The sequence below is a fragment of the Suricata suricatta genome, chromosome 2 (assembly GCF_006229205.1).
Source record: "Suricata suricatta isolate VVHF042 chromosome 2, meerkat_22Aug2017_6uvM2_HiC, whole genome shotgun sequence".
Taxonomy (NCBI): domain Eukaryota; kingdom Metazoa; phylum Chordata; class Mammalia; order Carnivora; family Herpestidae; genus Suricata; species Suricata suricatta.
Genome location: NC_043701.1, coordinates 5,444,089 through 5,466,250, shown reverse-complemented (window position 1 = coordinate 5,466,250; position 22,162 = coordinate 5,444,089). Strand labels below are relative to the sequence as shown.

The 22,162-nt window shown below is 53.7% G+C and overlaps 2 protein-coding genes across 4 annotated transcripts; both read right to left on the bottom strand.

The window, feature by feature from the left end:
• Positions 1-901: 901 nt before the first annotated feature.
• LOC115277258 (late histone H2B.L4) lies at positions 902-5,429 on the bottom strand. Its single transcript, XM_029921294.1, has 2 exons — positions 2,788-5,429; positions 902-1,178 (listed from the first exon to the last, which is right to left on the bottom strand). Exons 1-2 carry the CDS (start codon positions 2,917-2,919, stop codon positions 942-944), a joined length of 369 nt encoding a protein of 122 aa, XP_029777154.1. The 5' UTR covers positions 2,920-5,429; the 3' UTR covers positions 902-941.
• Positions 5,430-5,523: 94 nt separating this feature from the next.
• On the bottom strand, positions 5,524-20,724 carry LOC115277249 (ATP-binding cassette sub-family F member 2). Of its 3 annotated transcripts, none has more exons than XM_029921263.1 (15): positions 20,631-20,724; positions 19,765-19,962; positions 13,923-14,135; positions 13,239-13,421; positions 12,987-13,158; positions 11,815-11,910; positions 10,962-11,064; positions 9,691-9,786; positions 9,400-9,519; positions 9,227-9,316; positions 8,746-8,856; positions 8,057-8,119; positions 7,730-7,858; positions 6,838-7,041; positions 6,002-6,139 (listed from the first exon to the last, which is right to left on the bottom strand). In XM_029921263.1, exons 2-15 carry the CDS (start codon positions 19,919-19,921, stop codon positions 6,002-6,004), a joined length of 1,875 nt encoding a protein of 624 aa, XP_029777123.1. In that variant the 5' UTR covers positions 19,922-19,962; positions 20,631-20,724. The 3 variants fall into 3 exon arrangements, with proteins under 3 accessions (XP_029777143.1, XP_029777123.1, XP_029777134.1); XM_029921274.1 differs by lacking the exon at positions 20,631-20,724 and adding an exon at positions 20,090-20,432; XM_029921283.1 differs by lacking the exon at positions 20,631-20,724 and having other exon boundaries at positions 5,524-6,139; positions 19,765-19,921.
• Positions 20,725-22,162: the final 1,438 nt, after the last annotated feature.

Here is a 22,162-nt window from a genome sequence, read left to right as displayed (position 1 = left end):
GTCTCTCAAAAATAAAATAAAAACCATAAAAAAAAATTTTTAAATGTGAAGTGGTGAATCTCAGTGACGGACATACAAGCAGCCATTGTACTTTCTTGCACTTTTTCTGTGGGTTTAAGATTTTTCAACATAAAATTTGGGAAGAAAAGAGGAGTCTCAAATATTCCTACCAATTTGTTCTGAAATTAGGGGGAAGAGGGGTGCCTGGGTGGCTCAGTCGGTTAAGCGTCCCACTTCAGCTCAGGTCATGATCTCACAGTTTGTGGGTTTGAGCCCCGCGTCAGGCTCTGTGCTGACAGCTCAGAGCCTGGTGCCTGCTTCAGATTCTGTGTCTCCCTCTCTCTCTGCCCCGCCCCCAATCATGCTCTGTCTCAAAAATAAATAAACATTAAAAAAAATTTTTTTAAGTTAGTTAAAAAAAAAAAAGTTAACACACAGCAAATCAGAGATTCTAATCCAGATCCCAAGTCCTACAAAGCTCATTACCAGTTGGAACTTTGCACATTTACAAAACACTATCACAGGTTGCTCTTGGGGCACACTCAGAAAGCAGGATTTTAAAAGTAGAAGGATTGAGGCTCCTGCGTGGCTCAGTTAAGCATCCGACTTCGGCTCAGGGCATGATCTCTCAGTTCGTGGGTTCGAGCCCCGCTTCCGGCTCTGTGCTGACCGCTCAGAGCCTGGAGCCTGCTTTGGATTCTGTGTCTCCCTCTCTCTGCCCCTCCCCTGCTGCTCACTTGCGTGCACTTTCGCACTCTCTCTCTCTCTCTCTCTCTCTCTCATGCTCTCTTTTTCTAAAATAAATAAATAAAAGTGGAAGGATTATTTCACTTCATAGCCATGAAAAGTGACAATATGCCCTCGCCCCACATCCCACGTCCCTTTTCAAATCACCACAGTGTGCGGGAGCAGTTCACCCTTTATTAGTGTCAGGCCCTGGGTCACTTGGAGCTGGTGTACTTGGTGACGGCCTTGGTGCCCTCGGACACGGCGTGCTTGGCCAGCTCCCCGGGCAGCAGCAGACGCACGGCCGTCTGGACTTCCCGGGACGTCAGCGTGGTTCGGCCCGAGTACTGGGCCAGCCGGGCAGCCTCGCCGGCCAGCCGTTCAAACACATCGTTCACAAACGAATTCATGATGCTCATGGCCTTGGAAGAGATGCCAATGTCCGGGTGCACCTGGAGAAGCAGCGAGACCACTCTGTTATCGAGGCGGCTCCGCCCGCCCCAAGGTGGGGACCTCGGGGAAGCTGCCTCGCCAGCCTGTCGCCAGAGGCCAAGACCTAGAAATAGGGATTTGGGTTTTTTCTACTACATCCAAGTTAAAAGTTTTTCCCAACCATAGGAAGTAATGCTATTAAGTTCCTCCTATGAGCACATGTAAGCATCAATCTTTGGCAAACGGAATCAGTTACACAGCATTTTGCTTTTCTCATTTAACGTGTTTGCACAGTGTTACTCCTAGAGGTGAAGTTCCCAGGGGCGAGACCCCCGCTGGGTCCAAGGGTTCATGCACTTAACTTGGCAGACTGTTACCAAGTTACTTCCCAGAGAACACGCTCGTGTTCGGCACCAGACTACGAGTTAGGAGACCAGGGTTCTGTGGCCAGACCGTGAATCACTGTCGGGCCTCAACTAAGGCACTTAACTCTGGGCCTCAGTTTCCTCCTCAGTCACACAAGCCTTTGAGCTACGTGGTCTCCAGCAGAGCCAGAGGGAGGGGCCCGATAACAATCCTAACATGTGACCAAGCAGACATTAAGCGTTTCCCTGTAAAATAGGAGAGAGAAGGAACTGCCAACGACATGGAGGAGACAGAAGTGGAACTCAGGTGCTCGCTGCCGGCCCTGGTGGTCACCGACCGCACGGGATCGGACCCTAAACATTTCCCTTAGGGTTTTTGAGCCCCAAGGTTAGCTGAGCTGCAGGGCTCACAGATGCTCCCATCCCCACTTCCTTCAGGACACTAGAGTCTGTCCTCTGCTGCTGCCCCTCTGGCCAGTCCACTCCAGTGTTGGGCCCCCGCCCCCAGCCCCCCAAGTGCCTTCCCAGACATGCAGGTCATCAGGTCACTGAAACTGCTAATGGGACATAGATTCTAGGATCTTCTCTAACAAAGGAGTAAGACTCAGGCAGGCTGGGGAGGCCTGGGGCAGGCAAGACAGGCGTACTGACTGCTCCTGGCCCTCGCTCTGCTGAGTGGGCCAGGTGCTTTGAGACCAGGGTGCCTCGTGCCCTAGACACACTGTTGTTGGGTCCAAATTGATGCCCACAAATATTGGTCAGTGTGCAAGTGCCACGGGTGGGCACGTCTCCTGGGTGCTTTGGAGGGCTGCACGAACAGAGCATTCAGAGCACCTGTGGGTTAGGAGGCGAGACCAGCAGGAAGTAGGTGAGGGGCCTGCTCACAGCCAGGAGTCCTGACTTGTGCCGCTATCGGGTCCTGCGACTCAGTGGATGGAGCCTTTATGGACCTTAGTTCCTCTGCAGTAGACCAATCACTAGCCCCGTGATGACTGAGTGCTCTGTGGCTGGCAGGCCTTCCCTGAGACCTCAGCCCGCGTCAGTCGCTCCCTGCTGTGGCCACCACCAGCCAGCACCTCTTGCTGGCACCATGACGTGGTAGGCGCGCGATCATGCTTCGGCTCCGCACTTCCTCACAGTCTTCCCGTCTTTTATGTATGTCCCATGTAACAGTCCACCTGATCGTCTTGTTTCTCCAAAGCCTGTATGCTGCCAGGAGCAAATGGAGTCCGACTCTGTCCACACACTAGCTCCCCACTCTCACCTGCTTTAGCACCTTGTAGATGTACATGGAATAGGTTTCCTTGCGCCGGCTCCGCTTTCTGGACTTCTTGTCGCCAGAACTGCGGCCCCTGCGGCCCCCGGACTGCTGCTGCTGACCATGCTCCGCGCTCATCCTCCTGCCCTTCCTAACAGCCGCCTCCTGCTCCTTGGGGCACTTTTATGGGGCCAGCTGCCCACCAGGTGGGGCTGGGAGCCAGCACCTGGGACGGAGGAGGTGGGCGGGGAGGAGCTTGGCCCGTCCCTATCCACACCATGCTCTGGGTTAATCTTGAATAGCTCCCACCTCTCCCCCAGATGATCTCCTGTCTCTGAATAGGAAGCCCTCCCCCATTTCTCCTCCCCCACCGGGTCATCTCCCAGTGTATTGCACACTTGTTAGAGTTCACACACCACCAAACCGCGCCATGAGATCACTCTGCAACCAATCTGTTCCGCTGACTCGAGATGCAGGGGAGTGTCAGGAGGAGCACAGGGCACCCCGCCCCCCACCCCCAGAGCCTTGCAGTACAGCGGAAGAGGCAAGCGTAGCTCGCATAAAACATAAAGGACTCAAGAGGCAGGTGCAGGGACAGAATCCAGAAAAGAAAAACCAGTGGGGGCTATAGGAGCCAGGGGTAGCTCCACGGAAGGAGCGGGGATTTGAAGCTGGGCTTACAGGGTGGGTACAGTGTAACTGGGGAGAATGACAGAAAGACAAAGCAGAGTGGACTCGATGCATGCTGAGTACGGCGAGGCTTGGACTGAAGGCAGACACGGGGCAGAACCCGAGCCCGGCCCAGATGTGACAGGAAACCACAGGCTGGGGGGGGGGGTGCGGCAGGGGCAGGGGGGGCGGCCTGGAGGAGCCAGAGCGGAGAGACCCTGGATGCTCTCCGTGCCGGGTGACGGGGACTTCCCGTACAAGTGCAAGCTGGCTGCAAAGGGAAGAAGGCGGCTGCTGGATGGAGTGGTTCTCACTTTGCTCCATGTGTGAACGGCATTTCAGGTTCTTAAATGCTGTGATTGAAGAAACCTGGAGCAGCATGGGAAGAACAGGCTGGGGGGGGGTTCCCAGTCTGAGAGGAGGTGGGGCGGACAAGCGAAGACGAGCATCAGCTGCAGCGGGTGAAAGCAGCCCCCACCTCGCCAATCTCCCCTCTTCGCCTGCTTCCCAACGTCCGGCCACGTCTTGCACGTGAAGGATTAAGGGGACCGGAGGGCAATTCGTACTCCCAAAAGCAAGCACTATTTTTAGGCCTTTGGAGAAATACGACACATAGTGGGCTTTGTAGGCACTCTTTAAGGTTTTGAAACTTTGGCTTTTTTGTGAGGAGGACAGACAGGCTGTAGCCTCGATTCCTCCATCTGGCGCCTTAGCACCTCAAGGCTACAAGGGGGACTCCTGAGGATTTCCAAGGGAGCGCCTGCCGCCACAGCCGGGCTCGCCCTCGGCTGACGTAGCACAAGCTCTCGTCTGTTCCCATCACCCCAGCAGCTCCTTCTTGAGGCCACTGTCCCCCCACCCAAGTCTCGGGATGCTCAGCACAGGTGGACATAGGCTACTTCGCTCTGGGTCGCATGCGAGGCACAAAGCCACAAAGCCACAAAGCCAAGGGGGCCGGAGGGCAGAGCGGGCGGTCAGGGCTCAGCTGCGGCTTCTCACGTCCCGTTTGCTCCGACCGTTCTGCCTGCCAGGGGAAGCTCTTGGACGTCAGGGCCACCTGCGGTCCTATTTACCTTTCAAGTTCGAGTACCATTCCTGCCTTTCTGGACTCACAAGAAACTTCTCTCCCTTTGGAATCCTTCTGTGTTTCCCACGAGTCACAGTTGGGCATCTGATGTATGCCCGGTCTCGTTCTCTAGTCGTGGCTGGCTTTCCCATCAGATCGGGAGCTCCTTGGGGGTTTAGACACCATCTGGGCCTTTTGTGGTTGTTTCACAGTCTTAGATGTGCTGTAATGAGCACTGAAAAATCACGGCTGTGTAGGCCCCCCTGCAGGGGCAACTGGGAGGCCCTCGGGAAGGACAGGCCTGGTGTGCCAGGTGACCAAAGGCTGCGAGTGCCCGTCAACTTCAGACAGGCTGCCCGGAGCTCTGGGTCGGAAGTAAATTAGATCATGCCAACAAAAAATCGAGGCTGCGGGTAGGTGAAGTCACAAAGCTTCCTGTAGCCCAGCCGGGAACGGCGCTTCAAGCTTCAGTGTGACATGCAGGTTCCAGACCGTTTCCACAGCTCTGTCACCCCACCAAACAGCGTCATAGGTTGGGGCCTGGGGATCTGCACCGTAACAAGCACCCCCCCCCCCCCCCCCCCGTTGCAGTAGAGGCTGCAGCAGCGGCCCTCTGGGACAAACACGCTCCAGGAGGGTGGTTCTCCGAGTCTGCCCCGGACACGCAGCAGCAGCCGCAGCAGCAGCACCTGGAAATGGGTTAGAAATGTTTTAGTTCCTGGCCTCGCCCCTGATCCACTGAGTCGGAAACCCTGAGCGAGACCCAGGGATCTGTGATGAGTCTTCCAGGAGGTTCTGATGTGTGCTGTGAGGCAACGACCTAAGAGAAGGCATAATCTCCAATCAGAGAAAGGAGGAGAGAGTTATTCTAGCTCCTACCGACTAGGCTTCAGGCGGCCTGCATCCCACCAATTTCCGCCCAAGCCCCCGCTGAGGGGCAGCGGTGCTGGCGCTGCAGGGGGGAGGGGGCGAAGGGCCCAGAGACCAGAAAAGGAAGGTAGGGAGCATGGCTTCTTCTTTCTTTATTGGACACTTTGTGGATGTCACGCAGGTCTAAAAGTTACACTGTTAAATAATTATTTAAAAACCGACCAGGACTAAAGCCCTGGTCCACAGCTCCAAACCAGAAGCAGAAAGGAATGGGGGTGGTGGGCTGGGGGGTATTCCTCCAACATCACCAAAACCCAGAAAACGAGGACCCTAAGCTCTTTCACAGGCCAACCCAGGACGCGGGCCCTGGGGCTAGCCCTCAGGTGCCTCTGGCTGTGTCACTATCAGGCCAGTAACCAGCGAGGGGCCGGCGAACAGCCAGCGAGTCCAGACGTGGACAAAAGTAACCGGAAGGACAGGAGACGGACAGGTACTGTCCAGTTGTACATAAGATCACAGAGTGCGGCTAAGGCAGGTGGGGACGAGGGCGGGGCAGGGGAGCGGCATTGCAGCAATGCAGGAGTGTGGCCCCAGAGGCCCGGCCCGGGCAGGGGCTCACACATTGTGGGTCCTCCTGGTGAGCTGGGGCTCCTCGCCCACCAGCTTGGACTTGAGGTGCTCCTTGTAGGCCAGGATGTCTCCGGGCCACTTGGTGATTGTCTGCTTCTCACAGACCCAGATTTCCTGTGCAACCTAGAAAGCAAATCTTAGGCTCAGTGCTCCTGGCCAGCACGTCCCCATCCCGGTCCGGAAGACCACCGTCGGAGGAATCCCAGGAAGAAACCTCCGCCGCCCAGCCCCACACCCGGCTCACAGTTCTACTCTCTCTCCATCCTTTGGGATGCCTAACCTGAGGGTACTGTACCCAGCAGGTCTGGAGCCTTCCACGCCAGAACCTGCCTTGTCTCCTGGTTTCCAGCTCCCCGGCAGGGCCTAGAACCGTTTCGAGGCCTCGCCCACAGCTTCCTGTTCTCTCTCTCATCTTTCCCAAAACCTCAGAGAAATGGTCAGCGGCTCTTCCACCAAGGACTGGTGGTGGCCCTCTGGTCCACATGCTCCTTAGACACTACTACTTCTATGCTGAAGAACCTTGAGACAGCAGTAAATGCACCCTGTTCTCTACCTGACTCCCTCACCAACTCTGGCTGTCATGGCCACACGCTAAGTAGGCAAACGTCTCCAAGTAGCTACTGAAAGAAGGAAGCTTTTCCATTGAGGCTCTCTAAGTTTTTCAAAGAGCCATGAAAGCTGCTCCTCATCACCCTGTCCACACCCTGAGCCCGTTTCCCAAGTCCAATAATCAGCAACTAAGTGCTCCCACGTGCCATGTTCTACCCACCCGTCCCCTGGACGCCCTCCTCTCTGACCTCCACTCCGGGCAGGGGCCTCACCTGCTGAATGAGTCTGAAGTCGTGGCTGACCAGCATCATTCCACCCTCAAACTCATTGATGGCATCGGCCAGGGCGTCGATGGTCTCGATGTCCAGGTGATTAGTGGGCTCGTCCAGGAAGAGCATGTGGGGGTTCTGCCAGGCCAGCCAGGCCAGACACACTCGGCACTTCTGCCCGTCAGACAGGTTCCGAATGGGGCTCACCTGAGAGGAACGTGACAGTCACAGAACTCGGGGTTACTCCTGCCACACAGCACACTCCCCTCGCCCCACAGCTTCTCCGTTACCATTGCCACCATTCTAGAAAACGGAAGACCCAGGATCACAGGGAGACAGCGGCCCGACTACCCGTCTCTTGAGGCCGGTACGGGGTAAATGTGGAAGCCTGGCGTGCCCCCGCCACGGAGGCCACGCCCCCTGCTCCCTCTCAGCGCTGAGATCATAGCTAACTGGAACAATGTAGCAGACCCTCAATCGAGATCTGAGTCCAGGAACTTGTTTCAATTTGCCTTGCCCTCAAGCATTCGGGTTTATCTGGCTAGTCTGGGGCACGGGCATGGCAGAGGCTAGGGTGCTGGCCCTGCCCCTTCCTCCTAATGACGCCTGAATACTCCAATACATACATACAAGCTAGGCCAAAGGAAAGCTAACAGGCTCTCTTAGACGCTAGAATCAAAGGAAGAGGCTTTTCAGTAGAACACTTGACTCTCAATCCCAGGGTTGTGAGTTCAAGCCCCACATTGGGCATGGAGCCTACTTAAAAAAACAAACAAAACACGAAAAGACTTTTGGGAGAGCCCCCACACCAGGGTCTCCAGGACAGCAGTCCATGGCCATGTAAGCACAAGCTCCCAGTTATCCGGCGCCATTCCCCACACCCCCCTCTGCTGACCTGCTGCTTCCCGGTGAGACCGTATCGCCCAATGATCTTCCTCATTTCTTCCTTCTCCTTGATCTCTGGGTAGCACTTCATCATGTACTCCAAAGGTGAGAGGTCCAAGTCCAGCTGCTCTTGCAAATGCTGCACGAGAAAAAGGAATCCGCTCCGAGGTGACTGGTGGCCCACTTCAAAAGGAGCCCTGCTGGGTTAGGGGCCGAGTAGCTCTCCACCTGTACCCGGGCACCGGTTCAAGACTCCAGGGGAGGCAGGCAAAAGCTGACTCGGTCGCATGCAGCTCGCCTTCCACACCCTGGCACCTCCCTGTCCCCAGGCCTCTACCTGATGGTAACGCCCTATCTTGACATGAGAGTGTTTTCGGATCATCCCGTCGGTGGGCAGTAGCTAGAAAGAAGAGAGCGTTAGGTGGAGAGATGAGCACACAGAAAGGGAAACTCGGCAGCAGCAGACACAGGCGGAGTAGGAAATAAACATACGATCACTGACCAAGACTCAGAACTTTCTAAACAGAACCTACGTCAGCACCTCGTAGACGGCTATCCTGGCCGCCCTACAAGTATTTAGGAAGACGGACTCGGTGTTCTCAAGAGACGCAAAGATACATACAGCACAGGCTACCTAGGAACTGGCGGTCTCCTGAGAACGCACCCCCAGTAAAACAAAGGACGTGGGTTTTCTGAAACACTGGTTTTCTAAAACAAAAACACAGCTCTCAATGCACACAAGTTCCTGGACACCCTCTAGCTGGAAACAAAGAAAACCGTTGAGGCACATGCGTGTCTCTCCCTCACACGCACAGGCGCCCACCCGCCCTCTCTCTGAGGAAACAGCTCCAAACCTCGGCACCGCCCAGAAGCCGGCTCACTCACCACCAGGGCGCTCAGGCCCCTCACACCGTCCCTCCTCAGACACAGCAAGCACCTACCCCGGCAAGCCCCCCGCCTCCGCCTGGCCCCGAACCTCTTCGGTCACTGCCCCTGCAAGCCCCCTGCCCTGCCCTGGCCCCGCACCTCTCCAGTCAGCAGCTTCAGAAGCGTTGATTTCCCTGCTCCATTGGGCCCCACCAGAGCCACTCGTGTATCGAGATCAATACCAAATTCTAGATTGTTGTAGATGCAAGGCTGAGGTGGGGGAGAGAGAGAGAATGTGAGGCTAGGTTACCAATCAGTCAATCTGGCTGGCAGACCAACCCCGCCATGCCCCGTCCCCACGAGAGGAGACGGTGGCACGGAGCGGAGGAGGGAGGCAGCGCTCAGAGCAGGCCTAACCCACTGCCTCCACCCGCCACCTCAGCCGAGTGGGTTTCCTTCCAAGCACTTGAAGGCGGGCCACCCGGGTCCCGGGCTGAGGCACCCAAGCCGCTGCGCCAGGAAACTCCCGGGCACCACGCAGGTCAGCAGCTGTGTTCAGCCAAGAACAGGAGACTCTCCCCACCGGTTACCGCTTATGCTGTAAATGCACCCCGCCTCCCCGCCACACAGGAGCACTCACCCCGTCTTTTGTATACTTGAAGCTCACATTCTGCACCATGATGACGGGTGGAGGAATCTTGCCACACGGTGGGAAATAAAATGACAGTGTCTAGGAGGAGAGGGCATTTTCAAGTTCGGTCCGGTCTTGTCCACCTCACCTTAGGCCACTAACGCCACCCGCTCGGACCCCACCTTGTCGCTCACGACCCTTTCTGTCAGTCCTGATGCCATCATCTTCTGTAGCGTTTTCTCCTTGCTCTGGGCCTGCCGGGCCAGCTTGGCGCTGCCATGACCAAACCTAGCGATGTAGTTCTGAAAGAGACCAGAAAGCTGGCTTGGCATGCGGGCAGGTGTCAAACAACTCATCTTGGATGTGGGGAGAACACTGATGACAACTTCTTCCTGACACCAGTGCCCCTGAGCACCCCAAATACCTTCACCCAACTCTCCCCGAGAGTGCAAGCTTTCCCACAGCTGCCTCACCTTCATGTGTGCTATCTGGTCTTGCTCCCAGTGAAACCTCTTCATCTGGTTCTCTTCCAGCTCCAGCCGCGTCTTCACATACTGATCATAATTACCCTGCAGGGACATGTGCCCGGTAAGGCAGGCAGCTTTCCCCTCGGTCCCGGGCTCTCAGGGTTTAGGGGGATGCGAGATGGCCTTGGACGTGGCCCTGGCTAGATGACTGTGCGGTGGGGAAAGAGGAAGTACGCTGACAAGGGAGTCCCTAGCCTAGAATCTGAAGTCCTTCAGTCTGTGTGCCGCGCATGCTCGGCTTAGCCGGAGCAGGGCTCCAGGCCAGACTCAGGTTGGCCGGACAGACGCCCACAGCACCAGCAGTAGCCCTGGTCACAGCCGTCATAAGGACACCAACGAGGCTCCGAGCCTCCAAGAGCACCTCCTACTCCCCGCCACCGTTAGAGGCTGAAGCCCCACGCAGGCTACAGAAACTGCTCCCAGGAAGGAAGACAGCAGACCCACCAGACTCAGGACCTGGCAAATGCTGCACAATTGGACTGCCATGGTTTCTATCTGCAAAAGACTGGACTCAACCTAAATATTCGTCAAAAAGGGCCTGACACATAAATCAGCGGATAGCTACACGATGAAATATTGTGCAATTACTGAAAAGCATGAGGTCGACCCATAGTCATATGCAAAGCCAAGCAAGATTATATTAAAATGTAAAAGCAATGTACAGAAGGGAATGATTTTTAATGTTACAGCTGTGATGTGTAGACACAAAAATTTCTACAAATCCTTGCAAGTACGCATAAAATCTCTGGAAGACCGTATAAGAAATTATTAAAACTCCCACAGTGAGTATAAATATGAATGAAAAGGACTTCTGTTTTTTCCTTTGAAAGACAAGAAATGAGAAGGCAAAGCAGAGAAGTGGGCTGCTGAGATCCCAACTCCCAGTCTCCAGGGAAGGGGGTAAACGTGCTGTCACAAAGCAGAGCTAAGCAGTCATTCAAGAAGGCGGGGACCAGCAGGGCCTGCCTGGCCACCACGGAAAGTCAGCCTCTTTACCACAAGGCACACGCATCACGCACACAGGCTGCCAATCAACGGCCTACAACCTGAAGCGACTACTTTGAGACTAAAATAGAACAAGCGCAGGACTCCTTGTCCACATCTTTTTATAGCAGAAGGTCGAAAAGGGCTGCTGAGTCTGTCTTGTTTTTTCGAAAGGAGACCTTCGGGGAACGGCTGAGCACCGCGGCTGCGGTGCAGGTGCTGGGCCTACTCACCGTGTAGTACTTGAGTTTCCTGTTGTGCATGTGAATGATGTTGGTGCAGACACCGTTCAGGAAGTCCTGGGAATGGGAGACGAGGACCAGGATGCGCTTGAAGCTGCAAAGCCAGAGACGCGGTCAGGGAGGCGCTCCACACTGGGACGGTCGGGGGCGCCGAGGCCCAGAAATTCTTGTGAAGGATTTTCTTTTCCCATCCTGAGCACCTCTTAGAGTTAAAATGGCCAGTTCCCTGCTCTCAGCAATGACCTAGGCCGCCAGGGCACAATCTACCTGGAACAACACTTTGATCCCTTTCAGCCTGAGTTTCCTCCAGCTTCTGTTCTAATTTTCAGCAGAATGGAGTGGAGACAGCAGTTTAACAGCGATGGTAAAAGCAAGCATATGCACACACACATATCCAACAATGTAGCTAACACTGTGGGCGGGAAGAATCGGAACAGGCGCAATAAAAACCACTGTACTCCTCTGTCTGAAAGAAGGCGCCCGGTCACCGCAGACCCGCTCAAAACCCTCGGAGTTGGTGCACAGATGCCAGGCTATTCAGCTCTTGAGAGCACTGCCATATCGGCTACATTTCCTTTGCGGCTGCATCACGATTTGAAGCAGGAGTCCCTTCTTTACGTGCCGCATATAAACACGGTTAAGAGAAAAATACAGTCCTTGATAAAGGTGTCTTCAATGGGAAGACCAGAAAGCTGCCCTCAGAGTGCTCACCACCTCTCAGTCTGGCCTTCGCCTGACCTTGCGTCAGTTCACGGCCTCCCTGCTCTGGGATGGCTGCGGGTTAGACTCTGCTCAGCTCCCCCTCCAGGACCTGCCCATTCCCACCCCACCCCTACCCCCTTACGTCTTTAGTTCTTCTTCCAGCCACACGCAGGCATCGAGGTCCAGGTGGTTGGTGGGCTCGTCCAGGAGCAGCATGAAGGGCCGGATGAAGAGGGCTCTGAAGGGCAGGAGAGGAGACAGAGCCCTTCAGTCTAATGCGAGCTACACAGGAGGGGACCTGCCTGCTGCTTGCAACCCCGGGCAGGCCTGGCTTGAGTCCTGAAATCAATTCTAGGTTCTACACCTGAGAGAAGAGGGGAGAACGAGGAGAGAAACCAGAGTTGAGAGCTGAGGTGAAAGGGCAGAAAACGCGGCTGAGAAGCAGAGGGATGGCACAGTTTGAAGATAAGGTTGTGAAAGTCCTTCTGAATCTTCAGGTCTTTTACGAGGCTGATGGCCATCGGGAAGACACAGGATAGAGGAGATAAACTGCTCACGCAAAAAGGTATTCACGTTAAACCGATCTGACGGGGCCTCCGGACTTTTAACACGGAGGCCAACGGCGTCTCAAGAAGGGAGAGCACTGGCTCCCACCCCTCGTCACCGCACTGCAGCGCTCTGTAGAAGGAAAACCCCCAGGCGCCACATTCCAGTATTCCAGAGACAGAGACGCAGAGCAAGGCGGGGACACCGGCGCTCTCCAGCTCCCTCGATGACCGAGGCGGCCGGTCCTCGCTAGCACATGGGTGGAGCCGCTGCTCTCGGGCCCTAGCGCACGCGCAGCCTTGCTAACCCCCAATTCACTTGGCAGACAGCAGTGGAGACTTTCTGGGGGCGCTGCCGAGGGAATGAAGCTCTATGCAAACTCGCAGGGTCCAGCTCACGGCGGGGGGGGGGAGGTAAGGCGGACACCTTACTAGCTGTCTAGTGTTTTCTCTTGATCTAGCAACAATTAGAACGACTGAAACACACAAAAGGATGGGACAGGAGTCAGGAAGAACAGAAATGGACCTACTCTGCCATTTTCCCGAGCGCGGAGCCTAGGATCCCTAAGCACGGTGCCAGGAACCCACCACGATCACTTGGGTCAGGAAGCTCGCTCCACAGCCCATGGCTCCCCCACCCACACTGCTGTCATGGCCCGTCCGGCAAGTACTGACCACTGACCTCTGTTCTAAACAGCCCACTGGAGGGAGCATCCGACCTGAGGGAAGTGGGGCACTCCAGAGGGTAGAGGAGGAGGAAGGCGCTCACCTGGCAAGGGCGACCCTCATTCTCCAGCCCCCGCTGAAGTCCTTGAGCTTCTTGCGCTGCATGGCGGGCGTGAAGCCCAGTCCGTGCAGGATCCGCGAAGCCCGCATCTCCGCCTTGTCGGCGTCCAGCTCCTCCAGTCGCTCGTACAGCTCCATGAGCTTCTCGCACTCCGCTGCGGGCAGGTCAGGCTCGTGAGGCTCCCGGGCCTCTGCTGGGAGGAAGCCGCCCCCACGCCCTGGGCCCGGGGCCTACCATCCTCGTGAGCCAGCCGCTCCGCCTCCCTCTCCAGCATGGCCCGCTCTGTGTCCACTTCCATCACACACTGCAAGGGCGTCTTGTCACTAGGGGGCATTTCCCGAGTCAGGTGGTAGATGTCAATGTGCTCGGGGATGGGCACTTCCCGTTTGCCGATAGCAGAGAGCAGCATGGACTTTCCTGAGAAGGGCAGCAGAGGGTGGGCAGGCGACGCTCGGCGCAGCTCTGCCTGCCAATCCCCCGTATCAGTTCCTCCACTCCAGCCAAAACCATGAACCTCCCCATTTTGCGGACTTCCTTCCTTCCTTCTTTCCTTCCTTCCTTCCATTTGTTCAGAGCCTACTACTAATCGCCCCCACCTCCTGCTTTCTTGGGCTTCCTTTCCAATGTTCCTCCGATTCTTGCCCCACCCGCTCCTGCGTGAAGTCAGTCCACCTAGAGAGGCCGCACACTGCATCACTCTTGCTCCCCCTCCGCCGCCCCCCCCCCCCAGCACCTACTGTCTGTAACTGCTCCCGTGTTACTGGCCACACACCGCTCAGCACTGCTAGCTCCTTTGCCCTGGACATATGTGGTCTCCGTACGGTCCTTGCTTTGCATATAGCTGGTGCTAAGTAAACGCTTGCTGAGTGATGGCAGAGCCAAGGAGACACCTCCCACCTCGCCTTCCAAGGGCCTCACCAATTCCATTTAAGCCAATGAGGCCATAGCGGCGGCCCGAGTTCAATTCCAGTTTGGTGTCACTGAGCAGCTCTTGGCCATGGAAGGTGAGGGAGAGGTTGATAATGTGGGCATCAGTGCTGTTGGGGTGAGAGGCGAGGACACCGGTGACGGCACGAGCAGCAGCTTTCTTCATCTCAAAGTCCTCTAGCTCCTTGGTCAGCAAATCCACTTCTGGAGGCAGAAAAGAAGTATGCGAAGAGGGTAAGAGAGACCCCGCTCTCACACGGAGTCCCATCCTAGAGCGCTCAGACAGTTCAGTCAGGAGAGAGCCAGACTCTGAGGCTGAGGGCCCAAGTGCCTGTTTGGGCGTTTGCAGCTTTCGCCCCTTCCTTAGATTACCAGATGTCACACACAGACCCAAATGCTGCAAAAGGCATGCCCTGCAGGACCCAGGTTCAAGATCAAGTGGAGCTGACTCCGTGCTTCACAAGCTTTAAAGAGCGTGCAGATCTGCCCTGACACCCCTCCTCCGTGGCCCTTTCTACTTCACTGTGAGATCATGACCTGAGCCAAGCTCAGCCACTTAACCAACTGAGCCACCCAGGCATCCATTTTTAACTTTCACTAAGACCAGTGGCAAAAAAGACTTTATTTCTGTTTAGGTACCTATTGCTGAAACGTTTAAGCCAGGCCTAAAGAGAACATATATAAAAAAAGAAAATACTAGAAACTATTTTCTGGCAACTTTTCAGATTTCCGAAGATCATGTCATTTTGGTATTTTCTTCCCATAAATACACAGACCAGTTAAATCACAACACAAATGTCAGAGCGCCTGGGTGGCTCAGTTGGTAGAGTGTCCGACTTTGGCTCAGGTCATGATCTCAGCATTTGTGGGCTGGATCCCCGCATCAGGCTCTGTGCTGACAGCCTGGAGCCTGCTTTGGATTCTGTTTCCCTCTCTCTCTCTCTGCCCCTCCCGCTCTCCTGCTCTGTTCTTTCTCCCTCTCTCAAAAATAAATAAAAACATTTTTAAAATTAAAAAAAAAAAAAATCACAACACAAAAGAGAAAACATCATGTCAAGCCTGGCCAAAAACAAAACAAATTACAAGCTTTTGTAAGAAATGGAAATACACATACACAGATAAGTAACCAATAATAAGCAAAAGGCTCAATAGAATCACAACCTGTTCTTTTAATTCTAACCTCTCTTGTTCTTTTTTTAATATTTGTTTATTTTTGAAAGGGAGAGAGCAAGAGTGGGGAAGGGTAGAGAGAGGGAGACAGGATTTGAAGCAGGCTCCACACTGACAGCAGAAAGCTGAGGTGGGGCCTGAACTCACAAACGCGGATCACGACCTGAGCCAAAGTCAGTTGCTCAACCAACTGAGCCACACTGGCACCCCCTATGCTTGTTCTTAAATGACATAAATGCAGGAGGGGAATGGCTAGAACTCTCAGTTTCCCTCCCTAAGTATGTGTTAAAGAATTAGTTCTAAAATCTAAAAGAAAGCAGACACTACAGAAATGCCATTCTCTTATTCCATGACCTACTGGAATTCCACATTCCAGATACACTTCTTTATTTTCTTTTTATTTTTTTTAAGTTTTATGTTTATTTATTTTTGAGAGACAGAGAGACACGGCGTGAGCAGGGTAGGGCCAGAGAGAGAGGGAGACACAGAATCTGAAGCAGGCTCCAGGCTCTGAGCTGGCTGTCAGCACAGAGCCCAACACGGGGCTCGAACCCATGAACCGTGAGATCATGACCTGAGCTGAAGCTGGACACTTAACCGACTGAGCCACCCAGGCACCCCCAGAAATACTTCTTAAAAGTTTTTATTTATTGGAGAGAGAGAGAGAGAGGGTGTGTGTGCGTGCATACGCACGTGTGAGCAGGGAGGGGCAGAGAAAAAGAGAGAATCCCAAGCAGGCTCCACACTGTCTGTGCAGAGCCCAATGCAGGGCTCAAGCTCATGAACCATGAACCATGAGATCATGACCTGAGCCAGAATCAGGAGTCTGATGCTTAACCAACGGAGCCCCCCAGGTCCCCCCAGATATACTTCTGAGCAGCACAGAAGGGACCAGTGTGAGAAAGTGCACGAAGAGACCAACACAGGCAGAGCCACAGCTGGGAAAACCAGATGTTCCCAAATCTGGAGGGTTTTACAGATGCAAACTGACCACGAGCTGCTGTGCCTTTGTGGTTTTTCAGGCACGACTACCTCTTACGCCTGGGAAGAACTACCACTATTAATGGTTAAAAAAACGTTGAGTGGACTTTGTGCCTGAGACTGTGCGACATCATTGTTCTCCATCTAACTGAATCCTTATAACACGTACGAGAGAAACACAATCCCTGTTTTATAAATGAACAAGGCAAATAACACAGCCAAGGTCGAAAAGGCTAGTTAGTGACAGAGCCAGAATTTGAACCAGACGACCTTAACTACGTCCTTGTACTACCTTTTCCTACACGAAAGTGTCCATAAAGTATTACTCAATGTGGGACAGAAGTCGGGGGGCAGGTGTCCTGGTAAGCCTCTTCTGAAAGAGAGTAAAGCAATGTATTCACCTGTTAAGGAAGCAGTCAGAAACTACACATCAGGTTCTGCGACTATGAGAATTCGTTGATTTTTTTTTAGACTTTGTTACCCTTCCCTACGTTCCCTTAGTGACTTTACAGAATCCCTGAAACGAGAGGAGTGTGTGCTCGTCCTCAGGAAAACTAGGGGAGAGCAGCTCCAGGGGCGAGGCAGTGCGGTGGTCGGTCACAGGTCACTCTGAATGTGCCATCCTGGGAGGGGACTTCTGGAGCGGGTGCCGTCACCTGCCCTACTGCTCAACCTGCTCCACCTCCAGGGAGTCCACGCTCAGGGCAGGCAGCTCCACAAGCCACACGCCGGGCGCTCTGCATCCGCGGCTCCATGCGTGGCGGGCTATAAAGTGGAGATCAAGTTTTTGTTTTGACTTGAGTGCATCAGTCTTTGTTCTACACAGTTGCGTTACCAGGCTTCCCACAAGTCCGCTCCTTGCCAATCTCTAGTCCAGATGCTGAGAAGATGGAGTAGGAAGAAGTTTCTGATCTAGATCAGGAGCTGGTCAAATTTTCCTCAAAGGGCCAGATGCTAAATATCTTAGGGTTTAGGAGCCAAGTGGCCAAATCAAGTTATTTGAAATATAACCACTTTAAAAATGGAGAAAACCAATTTGACAATAAATTATATTAAAACAAAATCAGAAAACTAAAAAAAAAAAAAAAAGTAGAAAACCATTCTTAGCTTGCAGGGGGCGGGGGAGCTTAAAAAAAAAGGCTGGCCAGATTTGGCCAACTGCATGTGTTTATCAAGTTTTTATGAGTGTGGCCACACTCATCATTTACATAGTGTCTGAGGCTGCTTTTGCTAGAAAGGCAGAGCTGAACAGCTGCAACAGAAATGCAACTCAATATTTACTACGTGGATCTTTACAGAAAAAGTCTGCCGACCCCTGGTCTAGATCTCCATCTGCTCAGGCCAGAGGAAGAGCAAAAGGAAGAGAAAGCCAATTTTCTCGCTCGCTTCCAGTTTACAGCATCTGTGACCTAAGTCATCCCCCAAGCTTCAGAAGAAACTTAAACAGACCTAATTTTCCTAGCCTACAGCATCTGAGAAAACACCTGTCACTTAAAGAATGGACAGCACAGAATAAACAGAAAGGGGATTTTGAAATAAACTTCATCAGGGGCGCCTGGGTGGCTCAGTCGCTTAAGCCTCCGACTTCGGCTCAGGTCAGATCTCACATTCATGGGTTTGAGCCCTGTGTCAGGCTCTGTGCTGACAGCTCAGAGCCTGGAGCCTGCTTCCGGTTCTGTGTCTCCTTCTCTCTCTGCCCCTCCCCCTCTCGTCCTCTGTCTCTCTCTGTATCAAAAATAAATAAAACATTAAAAAAAATTTTTTTTAAATAAACTTCATCAGAGAAAATACTGTAGACTGCACAAGAAGTCTCTACTCACTCCCCAAACAAGACGACCAACTGAACTCCAGTGCCCATCTTGAAGAGTCTCACATTCTAAAGAAGGTTAATCTGTCATGAGTCACTTTCTTCGATCTACATCTCGATCTTTCCATACCCTACTACCTCAGGAAGACTGTGTGGCAATGGCAATTGGTAGAGGTTGGAGAATAGTAACCTGTAGCATCAAGTAATCTCAAACTCAGGAGAGAGGACCCAGTCTCGGGAGAAGAAGCAGAAATGACACAGGTCCCTGGAAATAAGAAATGTTTTGAGGGGCACATGGGTGGCTCAGTCAGTTGAGCATCTGATCCTTGATTTTGGCTCAGGTCACGATCCCGGGGTTGTGGGATCGAGCCCTACAGTCGCTCAATGTGGAGCCTACCTAAGAATCTCTCTATATCTCCATTCCTTTACCTCTCTCCTCTGTTCACACTAATTAAAAATTGAAAAATTGAAAACAAAATCCTTGAGATGGGGATTTCACAGCTGGGTTGCCTGAAAAATCCTATTTTCCTAGGAGCAAAGGTAAACAAGATATTTGTAATAGGAACAGTGGACAATTAGTCTCAAGAAGGATTCACTTTGCTACCTTTCCAATTCAGCCAGGAAGAGCTGATGACACGCCTCTACAGCTGATGACACACACTGCTTAACCATGGCCCCCCAGGGCCTGCACAGGACCACGCCTCTCTATTTTAGAGGTCACACACAACTCAGCCTGCTCATCCACTCCTATTATCCCCAACCTGGCAATCCTCCATTGCTCCAGCCAGGAGTAAAATTTCCCCATGGCCTGACCTGAACCAGCTTTCTCCCATAATTCGTATTTTGGAGACAATCCCTACCACTCAACTCTCTCTCAATCACTTACCCCGACCCCCTTTCCGAATTCCTATCAGTGATGACTTGTATCACTAACTCTGCTCTACTCTCCAAACATTTACTTAGTATCTCTATCTGCAAGGTGAGTCCTATTACCCTAGGCACGGTCCCAGCACTCACAAACAATATGATACAGGAACAGAAGCTACAACGTAAAAAGTAACACTAATAAGACTGCATAGGGGAAGAGCGAATGGTACGACCTTAAGGGTCAGGTCTGATGGGGGAAAGGCTTTGCTATCCTGAGCAAGGCCCTAAGAGAAATGGCGAACGTAGCTAGCACACAACTTGCAGTATGAGAACCTCAGTGTAAAGGGACAAAAATGTGACGCGTCAGGGGACAGTAACAGTTCAGGATGGAGCAGGCCTGTTCAGAGGGGTAGAAAAGGAGGCTGCCAACAGACCGTCAAGGGCCTGGAAAATTCTGAATCACACACGGCCATGTTTCCTTAGCTGGACCACAAGGCGACAGACGGTCTAGAGTGCATCAGTGCGGAGCAGGGGGTCTAACACTTGAGAAGCGCTCAATAAATACTTCCCAAAATAGAAATAACAGAAAAGCATCTCTTCGCTAGGAGGAATCCATAAAACAATTCCTAAATTTCTCTCTTGGTATAGTCACTACCCCCTGAAGGACAGAGGTAGGATGTGGCAAAGAACCTGGCCCGCTGACCACCGGGTGTAGAAATGTAGGAAACTGTCGAGAAGGGCGAGGAAGTGACCTCCTGGTCGCGGTCCAGCGCACAGGGCAGCACAACATCCACACATCTGTTTGCCACTAGGTGCGGGGAGACCTTGCGCTCCGTCTCCCTGATCAATGACAAGACGACTGCAGCTTCAACCCTACTGGCTCGGCGCCCTGAGAAAAGTTCTGTGGCACCAGATTCGTCGTCCGGCGCCGCCCGCGTGGGGCCTCCGGCTTGGGCATCCATCCCGCTGCGGCAACCCTCCCGGGAGCCCACCTCTCCCTCAATTCACCTGCGGTCTCTCGGCCATTGGCCTCATGCTTCTCCTCTGCCACCTGTGGTTCTGTGACAGCGTCTCCGTTTTCTTCATGTCCCTTCCTGGGCCGCTGTCGGGCCTTGGCAGCTTCCTTCTTCTTGGCCGCCTTCTTCTTGGCCAGGTCGGAGGGCATGGTGATGAACCACAGGGGGCACGGCGCTGTTCTTAAGGAGCCTGCGGGAAGGCAAACACCCCAAAAGTCTCAACTGGTGACAGGCTGCCTGGGCCCTGCCCCATCCCGCTCGGGGACGTTCCTAGCGAGCGGGGGACACCCAGCTCCGCCGCTGCCGGGCCGCTCCACCTTGTCAGGCTCTCGGGCCAATTCCGGTCCCCGGCCACTCTTCTAATCTTAACATCTCTTCCCTCGGGCTCTGTCCGCCAATCCCCACGGGCCGCCTCGCTCTGGAGACGCTCCTCCCTTCGCGGCCTCCAGTGAAGGACCGGGTTCTGCCCCCTCGGCACAGGTCCCCGTCTCCGGTTTCCCCACAACTTGGCGCTCCGCGCTCCAGTCGTCCGCCTCACTTTGCCGGGTTTCCTCTTCCCGGCCGCCTCGGTCCTCCCCTCCGCTGCTCCCCGCTCCACACCGCCCAGCCGTCGGGCCCAGCTTCTTCCCGGGACTCACTCAGCTTCCCCTCGTGAGCCCCCTCGGGGTCTCCTCACTCACCATCCCCTGAACCTCCTCCAGCCCCCACCCGTCAGCGCCTCTCCCTTGGCCCTTTCTTCTCCTTAGCAGCCTCCTCCATCTCGACCCCGTCCCTCCTCCTTCTCTCCTTCCCTCCCCCCAGCCCCCCCACGCCTCACCGGCCAGCACCCTCCCCCCGAGGCCCCTTCCCCCAACTCACTGGGCCTCGCCGCTCGGCCTCTGTCGCAACGGAGCTGCTCCTGGGGCTCCTCCGCGTGCGGCCGGTTCACCAGCCAATCACGGCATCGCGCGGCTCTCGGCGCGCCGCCGCGCAGACTCCTGGGAACTGTTGTTCTCCCGTTGCGGCAGCCCGGGCGGAGACCCCTCCTCGAGAACTACCGCCTATGGCGGCCCACCTGATGTCATCAGGATGCGCGGGGCTGGGGGCGGGGCGGAGGAAATCCGTGTCCAAGAACCCGCCGCCAGTCTGCTCGCCTCGGGCCCTGGAAACTGCAATTCCCAGACTGCTCCTCAGGTAGGGGGCGGGGCCTTCAGGCTCTACCCCTTCTTTCGAAAATCTGTCGCGTTCTGTGGAGACCCTGAGTTCTTAGGCCCGCACAGCCGGCTCGAACAGCGGGGCGGGCGACTACACTTCCCAGCAGGCACCGGGCGGGAGTGGGTCGAAACAATGGGGAGAGAAGAGGAGGGAGGTGGAGGGAGAAGGAGGTAGAGTGAGGCGGCCGGGAAGAGGGAGCTGAGAAAGCGGCGCATCACTTCGAAGATGATGGGAAGAACAGAAGTCCTTGAAAGAAATGCGTCCTCCTTTTATGGAACTGAGACTTTAGAGGCTGGTCCAGTGTTAACCAAACTTTTAGAAGGTACCGACGGTTCTCCCTGAACTTTGGCTGCTTAGCCTACACACCCAGAATTGTTAGATTCCCATCAAAGCCATGTAAGTCTGGTGGTAAGAGCTCTGAAGCAAAAAAAAAAAAAAAAAAAAAAAAAAAAAAAAAAAAGAAAAAGAAAAAAGAAAAAAAAGAAAAGGAAAAAGAAAAAGAAAAAAAAGAGCCATTTTCTCAGTTCAGCGGTACCATCATTTAGACATGTAACCTTGCCCACTAGTTTTCTTTTGAGTCTTACAGTTTAAAATCCTTCACAGACTTCTCATCGCCTACATTGTAAATCCCAAATTTGTAGCCTCAAATACGAGGCAGGCCCGTTGGGATCCCTGTGACTTCTCCAGGCTTCTGATCAGCGGTGCCTCACCATCAGTGACACAGCTTGAGGGAGGCAAAATGAAGCTTTGACTCCCTTGGGACACATTCTCCAAAAGTACCCTCACCGGAGTTAAAGTTAAAAAAAAAAAAAAAGCTCACTCCTCTCTCCATAAAACTAGTTCTACTAGTCCTCTTCAAACTTGATGTTCTGATAAAAGTTACTAGTGTTTCAAGTATGCCTTGCCATTTCATGCCTTCATGCCTTTGAGCATAGCTTTTTCTAGAAGACCCTCCCCCAATTAAGTGCCCACTGTGTGTTAGGCTCACAGCTAGATGCTGGAGTTGCAACCGAAACAAGTTATTCCCCAATCTCAGGGAGCTTACAATTAAGGAGGTGTGTTTAAAGAGTAAACAGGGAGATGGTTGGTTGGATGGTTCCATTGGTGAAGGGTAGGACTCTTGATTTTGGCTGAGGTCATGATTCTCAGTTTGTGAGATTGAGCCACATGTCTGGCTCTGTGCTGTCAGCGCACAG

Excerpts from the sequence above, each read along its gene's own strand:
- LOC115277258 (XM_029921294.1), bottom strand. The coding sequence starts at position 2,919 with ATGAGCGCGGAGCATGGTCAGCAGCAGCAGTCCGGGGGCCGCAGGGGC. Across the intron at positions 1,179-2,787 it reads TCTACAAGGTGCTAAAGCAG|GTGCACCCGGACATTGGCAT; the intron begins GTGAGAGTGGGG and ends CTGCTTCTCCAG.
- LOC115277249 (XM_029921263.1), bottom strand. The coding sequence starts at position 19,921 with ATGCCCTCCGACCTGGCCAAGAAGAAGGCGGCCAAGAAGAAGGAAGCT. Across the intron at positions 8,120-8,745 it reads TGAAGCTGCTGACTGGAGAG|CTACTGCCCACCGACGGGAT; the intron begins GTGCGGGGCCAG and ends TCTTCTTTCTAG. Across the intron at positions 7,042-7,729 it reads GTCTCACCGGGAAGCAGCAG|GTGAGCCCCATTCGGAACCT; the intron begins GTCAGCAGAGGG and ends CGTTCCTCTCAG.